The 12444-nt window shown below is 39.1% G+C and overlaps 1 protein-coding gene across 1 annotated transcript in view; it reads right to left on the bottom strand.

Annotated features, from left to right (window-relative positions):
- The window catches only part of zanl (zonadhesin, like), a gene marked incomplete at its 5' end in the record, with an annotated part of 39441 nt that extends 28044 nt beyond the window's left edge, over positions 1-11397 (bottom strand). Inside the window, 31 exon segments of the mRNA XM_079865808.1 lie at positions 77-225; positions 336-580; positions 678-822; positions 914-1107; positions 1432-1573; positions 1697-1899; positions 2285-2454; positions 2564-2671; positions 3167-3310; positions 3528-3673; positions 4025-4149; positions 4367-4483; positions 5065-5203; positions 5310-5506; positions 5643-5784; positions 5878-6016; positions 6124-6252; positions 6342-6490; positions 6601-6845; positions 6942-7086; positions 7178-7371; positions 7463-8001; positions 8003-8112; positions 8229-8329; positions 8546-8710; positions 8820-8969; positions 9065-9149; positions 9528-9790; positions 10062-10205; positions 10648-10673; positions 11324-11397. Coding sequence (XP_079721934.1) covers positions 77-225; positions 336-580; positions 678-822; positions 914-1107; positions 1432-1573; positions 1697-1899; positions 2285-2454; positions 2564-2671; positions 3167-3310; positions 3528-3673; positions 4025-4149; positions 4367-4483; positions 5065-5203; positions 5310-5506; positions 5643-5784; positions 5878-6016; positions 6124-6252; positions 6342-6490; positions 6601-6845; positions 6942-7086; positions 7178-7371; positions 7463-8001; positions 8003-8112; positions 8229-8329; positions 8546-8710; positions 8820-8969; positions 9065-9149; positions 9528-9790; positions 10062-10205; positions 10648-10673; positions 11324-11397 — 5024 coding nt within the window.
- Between the last annotated feature and the right edge of the window lie 1047 nt (positions 11398-12444).

Here is a 12444-nt window from a genome sequence, read left to right as displayed (position 1 = left end):
CAAGCATGTAGAAACATTTAAAAGTGGATCAAGTTGTAATAGTTATTAAAAATACTTTTATAAGAACCATACTCACTCCTTGATAACTTTAATGTCCATAAAGTGGTTTCCATCGTAACGTACAGTTACTCCAAAGTTCAAGACCACTGTGTAGTGCTTGCCAGACATAAAAATGTCAACACCACTGACAGGACTCAGAGGAATGTTCACTTTGGTACCATTGACCTGAGAAAAGTCAGAAAACATAACTGTCTATTTGAATGTGCCTCTAAATAAGATGTCTACAGTATATGTACATTAGCAGTAATATTGAAATGAATGTTCTTTTCTCTGACCTGCACAGTTCCTCCTTTCAGAATAGACACTATCACTCCCAGCGCATGGACATGAACTGCTTTTACATAGCTGATATAAAGATTGTTGTAGCGATTCTCATTGTCTGTGTATACAGCAAAGTAAGGCACATCTGTGCTGTTACAAAGCTCAGACATCAGGTAAGAACAGTTTCCCATGAAGTCGTAGCGCCGCTTATCAAATGTGGTGTAATGGGGATCACCAGAAGCAATACAAGTGGAAGTTCCTGTGAGTGAAAAATATGTTGATGTCAAAGATATAATTAAAAAAATTAAAATTAAAATAGTTCAAGGGAATATTGTTGTTGGTTTTTTGTACATTACCTTTAAGGTAGCAGCCATGCACTCCACCAACCTCCCGACATTCTTCTGTCACAGGGTCACAGCTGTTGTCCACACAGTCGAAAGTGTAGTTGCCAGCACAGCGACACAACTTGGAACAGCCATTTCCAAAAATGATCTCACCAGGCTGAGTGTAAATACAGAACAAGTTTAGAGCAAAGGCTTAGGTCCCAGAAATGGATAAAAATGCAGCCTCACATCAACGACAACTCTTGTACCTCAAAATAATTGTTTTCTTCATCCAGGCATCCACACTGCTCAATAGGAACACAGCGCCGGCCACGGAAAACAAATCCTGGTTTACAGAAACAGCCGCTGATGCAAGAACCAGAGCAGTTGGTGGAGGGTTCTGCACAGGAAGGAATACAGGCTGGGCCGCAATCAATGTATTCAGAGTCTGGAGGGCAGTTCACTGTTGGAACACAAGAAGAGTTGTTTAGCTATACAAATATTGTCATTTTTTGATAGAGTAGGAGCAGGTACTCATGAAGTGATCTACTTTACTATCAGAGGAGGCAATGAGGGTCAATACAATAGAGACAAAACAAATTCTTATATCTAAAGAGAAAGATAAAAATGAAGTTAGAAATATAAGTTCCAGATCTGTCAGGAGTTTCAATTGGTTTGTGTATAACTGCATGTGTGTATATTCACGATGTGTTAATATGTGTAAATAAATGTACCCGTACATGTGCTCAAAACATTATTATGTATAAACAAGTAATATAATTGTTACCACTTGGTTTGCAGACATAGTCTCCATCTTCAAGTTGGCAACTCTCATTAGGAAGACAGCTGGTGTCGTAACACTGAATAGTTCCTCCACCCTCACATGTACACTTCTGCTTACAGCCCTCCAGAGACCAGCTCTCATTCACCTAAACATGGCCACATTGAGAGGAATGTCTGTCATTTTTGCAGTGGTTTCATGAATGTTGTTATTTTCACAATCTCGTCCATGGCCCCAGAAGCCCACGGGTCGGCCCTGGTTTTAAACTCACTGGGTGGTAGGAGCCTGAGGGGTCCACACAGCCACAGTCTTTAACAGGAACACATTTGTTGTCACTGAGGATGAAGCCAGGGTCGCACTCACAGCCCTCTACACACTTCTCACTGCAGCCCGGTGGTCCATTGATACCCAGACATGTCTCCGGACAGGAGCTCACACATATGGAGTAATGGCTGTTTGGAGGACATACCAGAGCTGTAGAAAAAAGGGGTAAAGCATCAGTAAATGACTGTGAAATTAAGGCTGAAGTGAGGATGCAATGTGGAGTATGTAGTTTCCCAGTCTCATGTCCTCTTCCCTCAGTGACGGGATTCCTGTTATAGAAGTCAAATAAATAATAAAAGCAAAAAGACTAAAGCTAACATAAGTAATCGACTCTAGCTGTCTATTTCCAACCTCCTGAACTCCATTTCAATAATTAATATTGTGCATTAGAGAAAGCTTAAAGCAGGTTTGTCACTGGGAATGTGAAATGTTATTCTTGCATGGATGTAAGTTGCCAAATTGTACTTCTTTAGTATATGTTTAAAACGTTATACACTGTGCGATATGATACATCCTATAAGAGAGTGTGACTCACGGCAGAAGTCTGGCTCCCTCCACTGATGGACAGGTGCACCTGCACTCAGGCAAGCATCAGTGTAAGCTTGAAGCTGGTCACAAAGGGCCTGCTGCAGCCCTTGATAACGGCACATATCAAACACACAGCTCTGGAAGAACGGCAATGGGTCCACCACATTTATACAGTCCCTGTGAGGAGCAAATGTGAGAGAAAGTGTACATTTGTTAAGCACTAAAACTTATTTTAACTTTGTTTATTAGCAGTATTTGGAAATTTCATGGTTTGGTAAGTCCTAACCTAAAAGGTCCATTTGTGTCAGTTATTCTCCCACAGTTCTCTGGGTTTGACACCTCACCCTCCAGCACAGGATCACAGGGTGGTTGAGGTCCAGGGTCAGGCTTGCACCTGAAAACACAACATCATCGAACATATGAAATCGACCTGATCCTCAAAACATTGTGCTGCCTGTGTGACCGGTCCTATTCAACCCGCTTCGAGCGGGATTTGAACCGGGGTCTCTGGTGTGAGAGGCGGGCGTGCTAACAAGGACACTTAAGATCGCAGACTCTGGCACTAGTGACTGATGATAGTGGAGTGAGGTTTACACACACAGCTCTTACTGGCCTACATGCGTTACACTCGCCCCCCTAAACCTCACTCTTATCTGTTTCAACTGCACCAAATATAACCTGTCCTACTCGACCCGCTTCGAGGGGATTCGAACCGGTGTTGGAGGCGGGCGTGCTAACAAGGACGCTAACGGCAGCAGGCTCTAACGTCAGTCGCTAACATGCCTCTTGAGGCTAGGGGAGTAAGGTTTACATGCACAGTCTTACTGGCCTAAGTTCATTACACCTGCATGTGCAGTTGATAAAATGCAGAAAAGAAAGAGGTACTGACGTTGCATCCTCGTCCTCATCAGTTTGCCAGCTGTCGCCAAACTGATGTGAGCTGTCAGATTGGGAGCCATCTGGCTTAGTGAAGTCATTATTAGGGTTTCCATCGTAGTCTCCACACAGGCCACACATCTGGTCATAGTAGGAACTGAGAAAATATGAGAGAGCGGAAAAAAGAGAGAGAGATTAATGTAAAGATGTTCGTTTCCCTAGAGACACTTTTTGTTTTTTCTTTTGCAGGATTTACTCAAATCCTATAACCCTTAACAATCATGGTGGATCTTAATGTTTCCTGACAAATTCTTCAGGTCAGAGTTATGTACTGTGTATATATTCCATTGAGGCTGTTTTCAGAATTTTAGTACCTGGGAACCGAGATCTTGGCGTAATGGTTGCCATCCCACTTCACCTCCAGGCCGAACGAAGTTGTGAGGATTACATATTGGCCAGCAAGAGACAGAGAAATGAGCGGAGATGGCGAGTGGGGGAGGGACACCCTGAGTCCATTTACCTGGATGTGTGAAAAAGAGATAAACAATAGAGATGGATTGAAGACTAATGTTATCTTTGACTAGAAGAACTGAGAGATTTTTTTTCTTTTGTTGTAAAGGAAATATTATTCTTGAAGAAATGAAAAATGGACAGAGATATTCTGATTATTAACAGATTAGGAACAACTGAAAGAAAATATTTAAGATGAAAACTGTTATGTCCATAGTCCATTTACTTAATCTCAGAAATGAAAATTTCAGAAAAACTAAAATATAGTTTAGCTGTTGACTTAAAATCTCAATTGTTGATCTCAAGATTACAGAATGACTTCAGTGGTGGTTTAATGAAGGCAGCTGCTGTGGATACTGACCAGAGTTCTCCTGTTTTTCATCATTGTCACAGTGACACCATCAACAGTCACGTACAGTTTCCTCAGGTAAGAAACACCAGAAATTCCTCTCTCTTCATTCTTACCCTCTATGGAGAACCAGGGGCCTGCAGACCCAGGAGAGAGGAAAGTAAATTGTTTTAAAAGTTGATTATACTTTAAAGTTTAAACTATTAAAGTTTTTGAACTTTGTTTCAGGAATATTTCATGCACATTGAATCTGAATAGGATTTTTGTGCTACTCCATAAAAACTACTGATAACCAAAGCACTGTAAACTCATTGCATGTTTGGATCTTTGCACCCTGTCTTGGCCATTGCTTACCAGTGTTGTTTTTACAGGTGCGGGCCAGAGTGTAGGTGCAAGTGCCCATGAAGCTGTAGTATTTGCCATCAAAGGTGTTATAATGAGGGTCACCAGAGATAATACAGTCTTGAGATCCTGGGGGATTGTGAAAAGAAATTAAGTTTTTTATAAATGAATCAACCATTTGTTAAGGGCTAAAGAATATGTAGTTTGTTTAGTATATTGTATAATAATGTAATATTGTATATAGTGCATTATTTGTAAGAAAAAGAAGAAAAAAACAAGACGAAGAATAATAATAATAAAAAAAGAAAAATAAAGTATGTGGTGCTATGACCTGACCACAGTATACTATTACATAAAGTACATTTACATGTACAGTCAACATGCATAGTCAAGCCACATTTTCCCGCTCTTTGTCTAAGTATGCATGACACAATACGTTATCGAGTATTTGAAGAATTAAATACACATTGCATGTCACATCTTTCAAAGCATGCACACAGCACTGAGACCAGTTGTAGTCTAATTAACATGTTCAGGCAAGACAAAGTTAAGGTACAATCAGATGTATGATTTGATTACAAAATGATGCAAAAAATTATTTCAGACTAAATTGTTCACATGTTAAAAAGACATATTATTGCTTCAGTCTGACTGAAATCCTATTTTAATGTGAATGGAAACACACTTACGGAGTTAACCAAAGTACTCACCTTCTGGGTAACACCCAATTACACCATCCTGTACTCCACACTGTTCCATTGGTGGACAGTCAGCAGCGCTACAGGAAACGAACGGGGGGTTACACTTACACAGTAGCTCACAGTCCTTGGTGTAGAACTCTTCACCTGGCTAAATCCATGCAGAGAAGAAATATGTTAGTTTGATGAAAAATACTACTTGATTGACTATAACAAACCATCACTGTCCTAAATGATTCCACATACAGTTTCCTCACCTGATAATAATTTCCATTATGCCTGCAGCCACATGTGTCTTCTTTCACGCACTGGCCAGCACTGAGGATGTATCCAGGGTCACAAACACATCCTTCAGAACAAGGCCCAGTGCACTGATTTGGTGGAATTGGGTTACAGGAAGGTTGGCAAATTGGGGCACATGACTCAAAATGACTGTTGGGTGGGCATTTCAGAGCTGGAGAGGAAGAATGTGTTTTAGTACTAGTCATAAACTTCACTCTATCTGACAGTATGAGAAATAGTGCAAGACATTGATGTCAGCAGTTTTTGTTAGAGTTTGTGGTTGAGGAATATGTATTTTTCAGACATACGACAGAAGGTGCTGTTTCTCCAGGGTCCAATTGTGACGCCACGGTCCTGACATTCGTTGACGTACGACTCTATTGCTTCACACAATGCAGAATGAGCTCCATCCAGCTCACACACATCAAACAAACAGTCTTGGAAGAAACCCTATACACACAGGGTTAAGATCTGTAAGTATCTTTTATATGGTTAAAATGACACACTAAAGCATTTCAAATAATCTGACTTGACTTCACTCACATTTGGGTTGACTTTTGGATGGCAAGCAGCAAATGGGCCATTGGTGTCCAATATGAGACCACAGTAAGCCGGCCCTTCATACAACTCCTGCTCAGCATCTGTGCATCCTGGGGTTGGGTCAACCTCTTGCTTGTTACACCTGAAAGGCAGAATCAAAGTTAAGTCATCTATGATATGAATTGATAGATAACATACTGTAGGTGAGTCTTTTATAACTAACATTATGTGCATTGCATATTAACTTACTCAGGGTCTGTGTTCCAGCTGTGGCCAAAGTCACTGGGGTTTTGGACCAGTTCACCAGTCGGGGTCTGGAAGTCATCCTTAGGGTCTCCGTTGTAGTCCCCACATAGTCCACAAAGTTTGTCCTCATAGCTGTAAAATGATCACAAGTATGTAGAAACATTTAAAAGTGGATCAAGTTATAATAGTTATTAAAAAACTTTTATAAGAACCATACTCACTCCTTGATAACTTTAATGTCCATAAAGTGGTTTCCATCGTAACGTACAGTTACTCCAAAGTTCAAGACCACTGTGTAGTGCTTGCCAGACATAAAAATGTCAACACCACTGACAGGACTCAGAGGAATGTTCACTTTGGTACCATTGACCTGAGAAAAGTCAGAAAACATAACTGTCTATTTGAATGTGCCTCTAAATAAGATGTCTACAGTATATGTACATTAGCAGTAATATTGAAATGAATGTTCTTTTCTCTGACCTGCACAGTTCCTCCTTTCAGAATAGACACTATCACTCCCAGCGCATGGACATGAACTGCTTTTACATAGCTGATATAAAGATTGTTGTAGCGATTCTCATTGTCTGTGTATACAGCAAAGTAAGGCACATCTGTGCTGTTACAAGGTTCAGACATCAGGTAAGAACAGTTTCCCATGAAGTCGTAGCGCCGCTTATCAAAGGTGGTGTAATGGGGATCACCAGAAGCAATACAGGTGGAAGTTCCTGTGAGTGAAAATATCTTGGTGTCAAAGATATAAATTCAAAAATTAAAATTAAAATAGTTCAAGGGAATATTGTTGTTGTTGTTTTGTACATTACCTTTAAGGTAGCAGCCATGCACTCCACCAACCTCCCGACATTCTTCTGTCACAGGGTCACAGCTGTTGTCCACACAGTTGAAAGTGTAGTTGCCAGCACAGCGACACAACTTGGAACAGCCATTTCCAAAAATGATCTCACCAGGCTGAGTGTAAAAACAGACCAAGTTTAGAGCAAAGGCTTAGGTCCCAGAAATGGATTAAAATGCAGCCTCACATCAACGACAACTCTTGTACCTCAAAGTAATTGTTTTCTTCATCCAGGCATCCACACTGCTCAATAGGAACACAGCGCCGGCCACGGAAAACAAATCCTGGTTTACAGAAACAGCCGCTGATGCAAGAACCAGAGCAGTTGGTGGAGGGTTCTGCACAGGTAGGAATACAGGCTGGGCCGCAATCAATGTATTCAGAGTCTGGAGGGCAGTTCACTGTTGGAACACAAGAAGAGTTGTTTAGCTATACAAATATTGTAATTTCTTGATAGACATTTATAAGGGAAATAGAACAAGTTTAACTTACCTGGTGGTGTTGGTTTTGGTGTAGTTGTCTTAGGTGTAGTTGGTTTAGGAGTTGATGGACCCGGTGTTGTTGATTTAGGTGTAGTGTGTTGGGGTGTAGATGGTTTAGGAGTTGATGGACCTGGTGTTGTTGGTTTAGGTGTAGTGGGTTGGGGTGTAGATGGTTTAGGAGTTGATGGACCTGGTGTTGTTGATTTAGGTGTAGTGTGTTGGGGTGTAGATGGTTTAGGAGTTGATGGACCTGGTGTTGTTGGTTTAGGTGTAGTGGGTTGGGGTGTAGATGGTTTAGGAGTTGATGGACCTGGTGTTGTTGGTTTAGGTGTAGTGTGTTGGGGTGTAGATGGTTTAGGAGTTGATGGACCTGGTGTTGTTGGTTTAGGTGTAGTGTGTTGGGGTGTAGATGGTTTAGGAGTTGATGGACCTGGTGTTGTTGGTTTAGGTGTAGTGGGTTGTGGTGGGGATGGCTTAGGTGTTGTTGGAGTTGCTAAAATCAAGCAAGAAAACATTTTTTGACAATCGCATTCGCAACATATAGCCTTAAAATGATATTAATGACACAGTCTGCCACCTACCTGTACAATTGGTAATGCAGACACTATCAATAGCAATATCTGTCTTGTCTGTTTCACCATAAACACCAACAATTACAAACTGAAATAAATAAAAAAAATTACAATGTAAACACATGCTATTTTGCCAAAATATATTATTTAAAAAAATATAAAGAAGCTCTGTCACAAATTCCTAACTGAGAGAATAAAACTGACCTGCACTGTACCAGCTGTGCCAATGTAGCGAACACTTGCAGGCTTCCAGTTTTGACCTTGATTCCCTGTGAGGCTGAAAATAGGGGCTCCAAGTGCCCCACCTAAAACAAAATAAGAATAAATAAATCTGAGCTAAAATCTCAGTAATTAATCTGTATTGTAAAATGTTTAGAAACCACTGATCATTCAGTTTTTAAAAGTTGATTAATTGCTTTAATATGTGCATATGATCCTCATGACATTGTAATATAATTGTCCTTTGAACTTAAAGATGTTTAAATAAACTCTTAATCTTCACTCTATAGAAAGACTCTTACCAGTGGTGACTGCATGGACATTAAGTTCCATGTTGGCAGCACTGCCATACATGTAGTAATGAAAGTCCAGCTGCAGGCAACCAGAGGCTGAGGTAGAGGGACTCCAGAGCTGAGCGGATTCTGATTCAATGCTATAGCTGGAGTCCAATAACAAGTATGACCCCACTGCATTGGAAAGAAACAGTTTGAGAAAATAGGGAATTTTGGGAAATAGGGAAGTCCTTAAAATCATTGTTGTCTTGATCAAAGTCACAGGGTGGAATGTTGGACTCACGTCCTGGTTTGGAGAAATCATCATCAGGACCAGTGCCCGGTGTATCTGTCGATCCAGTCCAAAGCTCCCAACCATAGATATCGTCATTTGATACCTCATTCATCCAGCCACAATCGTCTTTATCATCAAAATCACACCCAGCTATACAGCCTGTATAAAACAAATTAATTCTTTTTTTATTATTATTATTATAGTAATATGAAATGTGCATCTTTGTAACCTGCAATAAGGGTAGAATAAAGTACCAGCACATGCTCCCTCATTGATGACAATGTTATCCAGGGCAGTGTCACATGATGAAGTGGGCCCACGCATTGCTTGAAAAACAATCTAGAAAAGAAAAATTACATTAAAGCAGGCTGAAAGGGAATTTTCTGTCATGCTGTGGGAGTCATTCTGTCAGTAAAAGCTTTTGCAGTGTCTAACTTATTTTTATAACTGATGATGAAGATAAAGACCATATAGATTAGACAATCTGTAATGCATAAGCCTTGTAGCCACAAGCACAGTGACCACACTGACAGCTAAAATCTTCTACAAAGGTCACAATCCTTTTGGCAGTTTGGTCAGGTATGGCAGGACGGCACCCATGTGTATTTCATTTAAAAATGCATGTTAGAGCCTTTGAATAATTCTAGAGCCTTACATGAACACTTGAATTAGCACTAATGGCAATCTTTTTTGCTGTTTTTAAGCAGACCCACGTACCTGAGTCTGCCCGGCTGGTATGGGAACTGTGACAGAAGCTCCAAGCCACGACGGGCTCTGAATCCCAGTTTTTTGCCACAGTTGTTCCTCAGAGCCAGAATGTTTGGCCAGCACAGTCAGAGTGTTACTGCCATCACTGCCATACATGTAGTAGTAGAACTGTACACAGATCTCAGCAGGTCCATTACTAATAACTGGGCTGAGGAGGCGTACTTTCTGTCCATTTATGCTGTTGTCGGCCTCATGATATATGTAATAGCCAGCTATGGGGGAAAAGGGATCAATTTAACAATGAATGAGAGCAAGGAACAGTAACAAAAAAGTGCTTTACCATTTCATAGGTTAGTAGGTTACCTGACAAAACATATTTAATTAGTGTAACATAATTAGTGCACTGTTATTTTGTAAACATATGTGGTTGCTGTAATTTTAGTATTTTTCAAAAAGTGCTGCTGAAAAACATTCGGCAATGAATGTGCATCTTTAGTGACTGATCATTGGATTATTGTTTGTTGGTTTGGCACTCATACTCACAGCCATCCGGATAGTCTCCATCAGGTCCTGTTCCTGGAGTTGGGGTGGGTCCAGTATGGCGTGTCCAATCACCGTTATCTGTGGTGTCTTGTTGGAAGTTGCAGAAAGGTTCTTCATTTTTGTTGAAGTCACAGGAGGCCAACACTACTTAAAAGATAGAAAAACATTTCAGTTTTCAGTGGTAGAAAATTTACTTCACATGGAATTCTAGTTAATTTAAAATTATTTAAGGATATGGTGTTAAGTCATAAACAGTCCTAAAATGAGGAATGAGTCATGCTAATCTTTTTTTGTATTGTTTTCCAGTTGTACAATGCCATAAATGTTATTTATGTTCATAATGTGTTGGTAATGGACATGGGCCTTAGATATGCTTTATGGAGGCCTACCGTACTCCACCCGTTTACAACCAGTTCTCAAGTCATTTTGTAATCATATGTGTCCTTGCTTGATTGCAAGTGTGAACATTTTGTGCGTTTTTGTTTTTTATGTGACAGAACAAGTTAAAGTCAGGGAATTTTGCAATAGTGCTAATTCTCTGGTTAATCATTGTCCTTTTAAACATTTTATATGATGATTTACTTACCAGCATCTCTCTCTGTCACGTCATATCTATAAAAACATGAAATAATTGAGTCTGAGTTAACTAATACCAGAAAAAGACAAAAGAGCTGGCTATATTTTAATATTCATGTTAAATATGAGATTAACTGGATAATCATTTAAGAATTTCTTATACACAGGCAGAAAAGTACTGTAATTCAGTTACATAACAGTAGTCATCACCTTAACATTTATCATCTGTTCCCATCATTATGATTAATGTCTAAAATCAAAGTTGCTTTTTAAATGAGATGGTAAATGCTTAATTACATTTAAACGAAGACTGTAAGAAAGTGACAATAAATGCCTTGGCAATGCATTAATGTTGTGTACAAAATTAAGAAATAGCAAAACTCTGATATGTTATCGAGCATTTCCCCGTACAATTTTGGGGTTTTTTATCGGTTTTCCTAATTTAATTGATAGAAACGTGTTTCTCTATTTAAATGCATACTGCAAATGGTTAACAAGTATTGGATAAATCATGTTCATTGTATAGACATTAATAGAATGTGCATTTGTATGTATGTATACTATTTCCACCAGTACATAAAATAATCATCTTTTACTCAATCTATACTTAAAACCAAAATTAGGTTTAAATTCACATTACTGCTGAAACATTATACCAAATTACTGAATAATTATGAGAATCTCACCTATTCTCGTTGTTGTCTATGGTAAAGCAACCTGTTATCCATATTACTACTAGTATTAACTCCAGATGTCCCATGTCTGGATTAATGGATGGTGTTAGGTTCACAAAGACAGAAGCGAGAAGGATCTGTGAGTTTATAAACGGTCAGTTGATGTAGGGTCGGTGGGGCAGGGCATGAGAAGGTGTGTTTCAGTTTTTATCACTTTCATGAATATTATTTTACATATCTAATTGCAAAACCAGTTTAGTGAATCAGTAACTGTTTGTGATAGGACCAGGGTGTGTTCCCCCTGTTGTCTTACGTCTTATGGGTGGAAGTGTTTATCAGAAGACGCAGTGAATTTCAGCTCATACAGTACATAGACCTTTGAATTGAACTGTCAAAGCAGGAATCCCCCATGTGGTTTACCTTTTTTTTTTTTACAATGTTTTTTTGACTTGTCTGACTCTGAATAGCACCGCACTCTAAGGTTCATTGGGGTTTTATATAGAGCCCAAGGGTTCTTGACTCAATTTTAAAGAATGCTTTATGCCAAAAAGGATATATAAGGAGAAATGTCTTAAATTATTGCATAATGCTTTCATGTTTAAGGGGTTATTTCAACTTTTCAACAAGCTGTTTAATTCATAAAAACTTTATTAAAAATGAATTAAATATTTTAATTAAAACCAAATTCATAAACTGATGGAATAAACCTAAAAGGTTCTATACATGAAGTGCCTGACAGAACCCTTTAAGATTCTACAATACATAGAACATTTTCTTCAGAGAGTGCAGGAGTTCATTACTGACATCATTAAGCTCTAATGCATAAAGCTCTATATATGAATTAAACATTTGGATTTTCCAAATCCAAGATATTGTAAATATATGATTTTTTATAGAATTAGCATGTGTAGAAATCGTAATTATTGTCACGGTTGTTTGTAGCTGAGAGTTGTGAGGCTGGATCTAATTGCAGCAGTTACATTATTTAACAACACAAACAAAATAACAAACATGCAGGAGTAACACAACCAACTTAACGTTGATGAAAATGGACAAAGAAACAACAAAAAATTAAGGCTAAATAATAGACTCAGTGAAGGGAGAAAACAAGGAACAGGTGGGATTAATAAATG

The sequence above is a fragment of the Squalius cephalus genome (genome assembly GCF_949319135.1).
Source record: "Squalius cephalus genome assembly, chromosome: 3".
In the NCBI taxonomy this organism is placed as follows: Eukaryota; Metazoa; Chordata; class Actinopteri; order Cypriniformes; family Leuciscidae; genus Squalius; species Squalius cephalus.
This window is presented reverse-complemented; position numbering and strand designations above follow the sequence as displayed.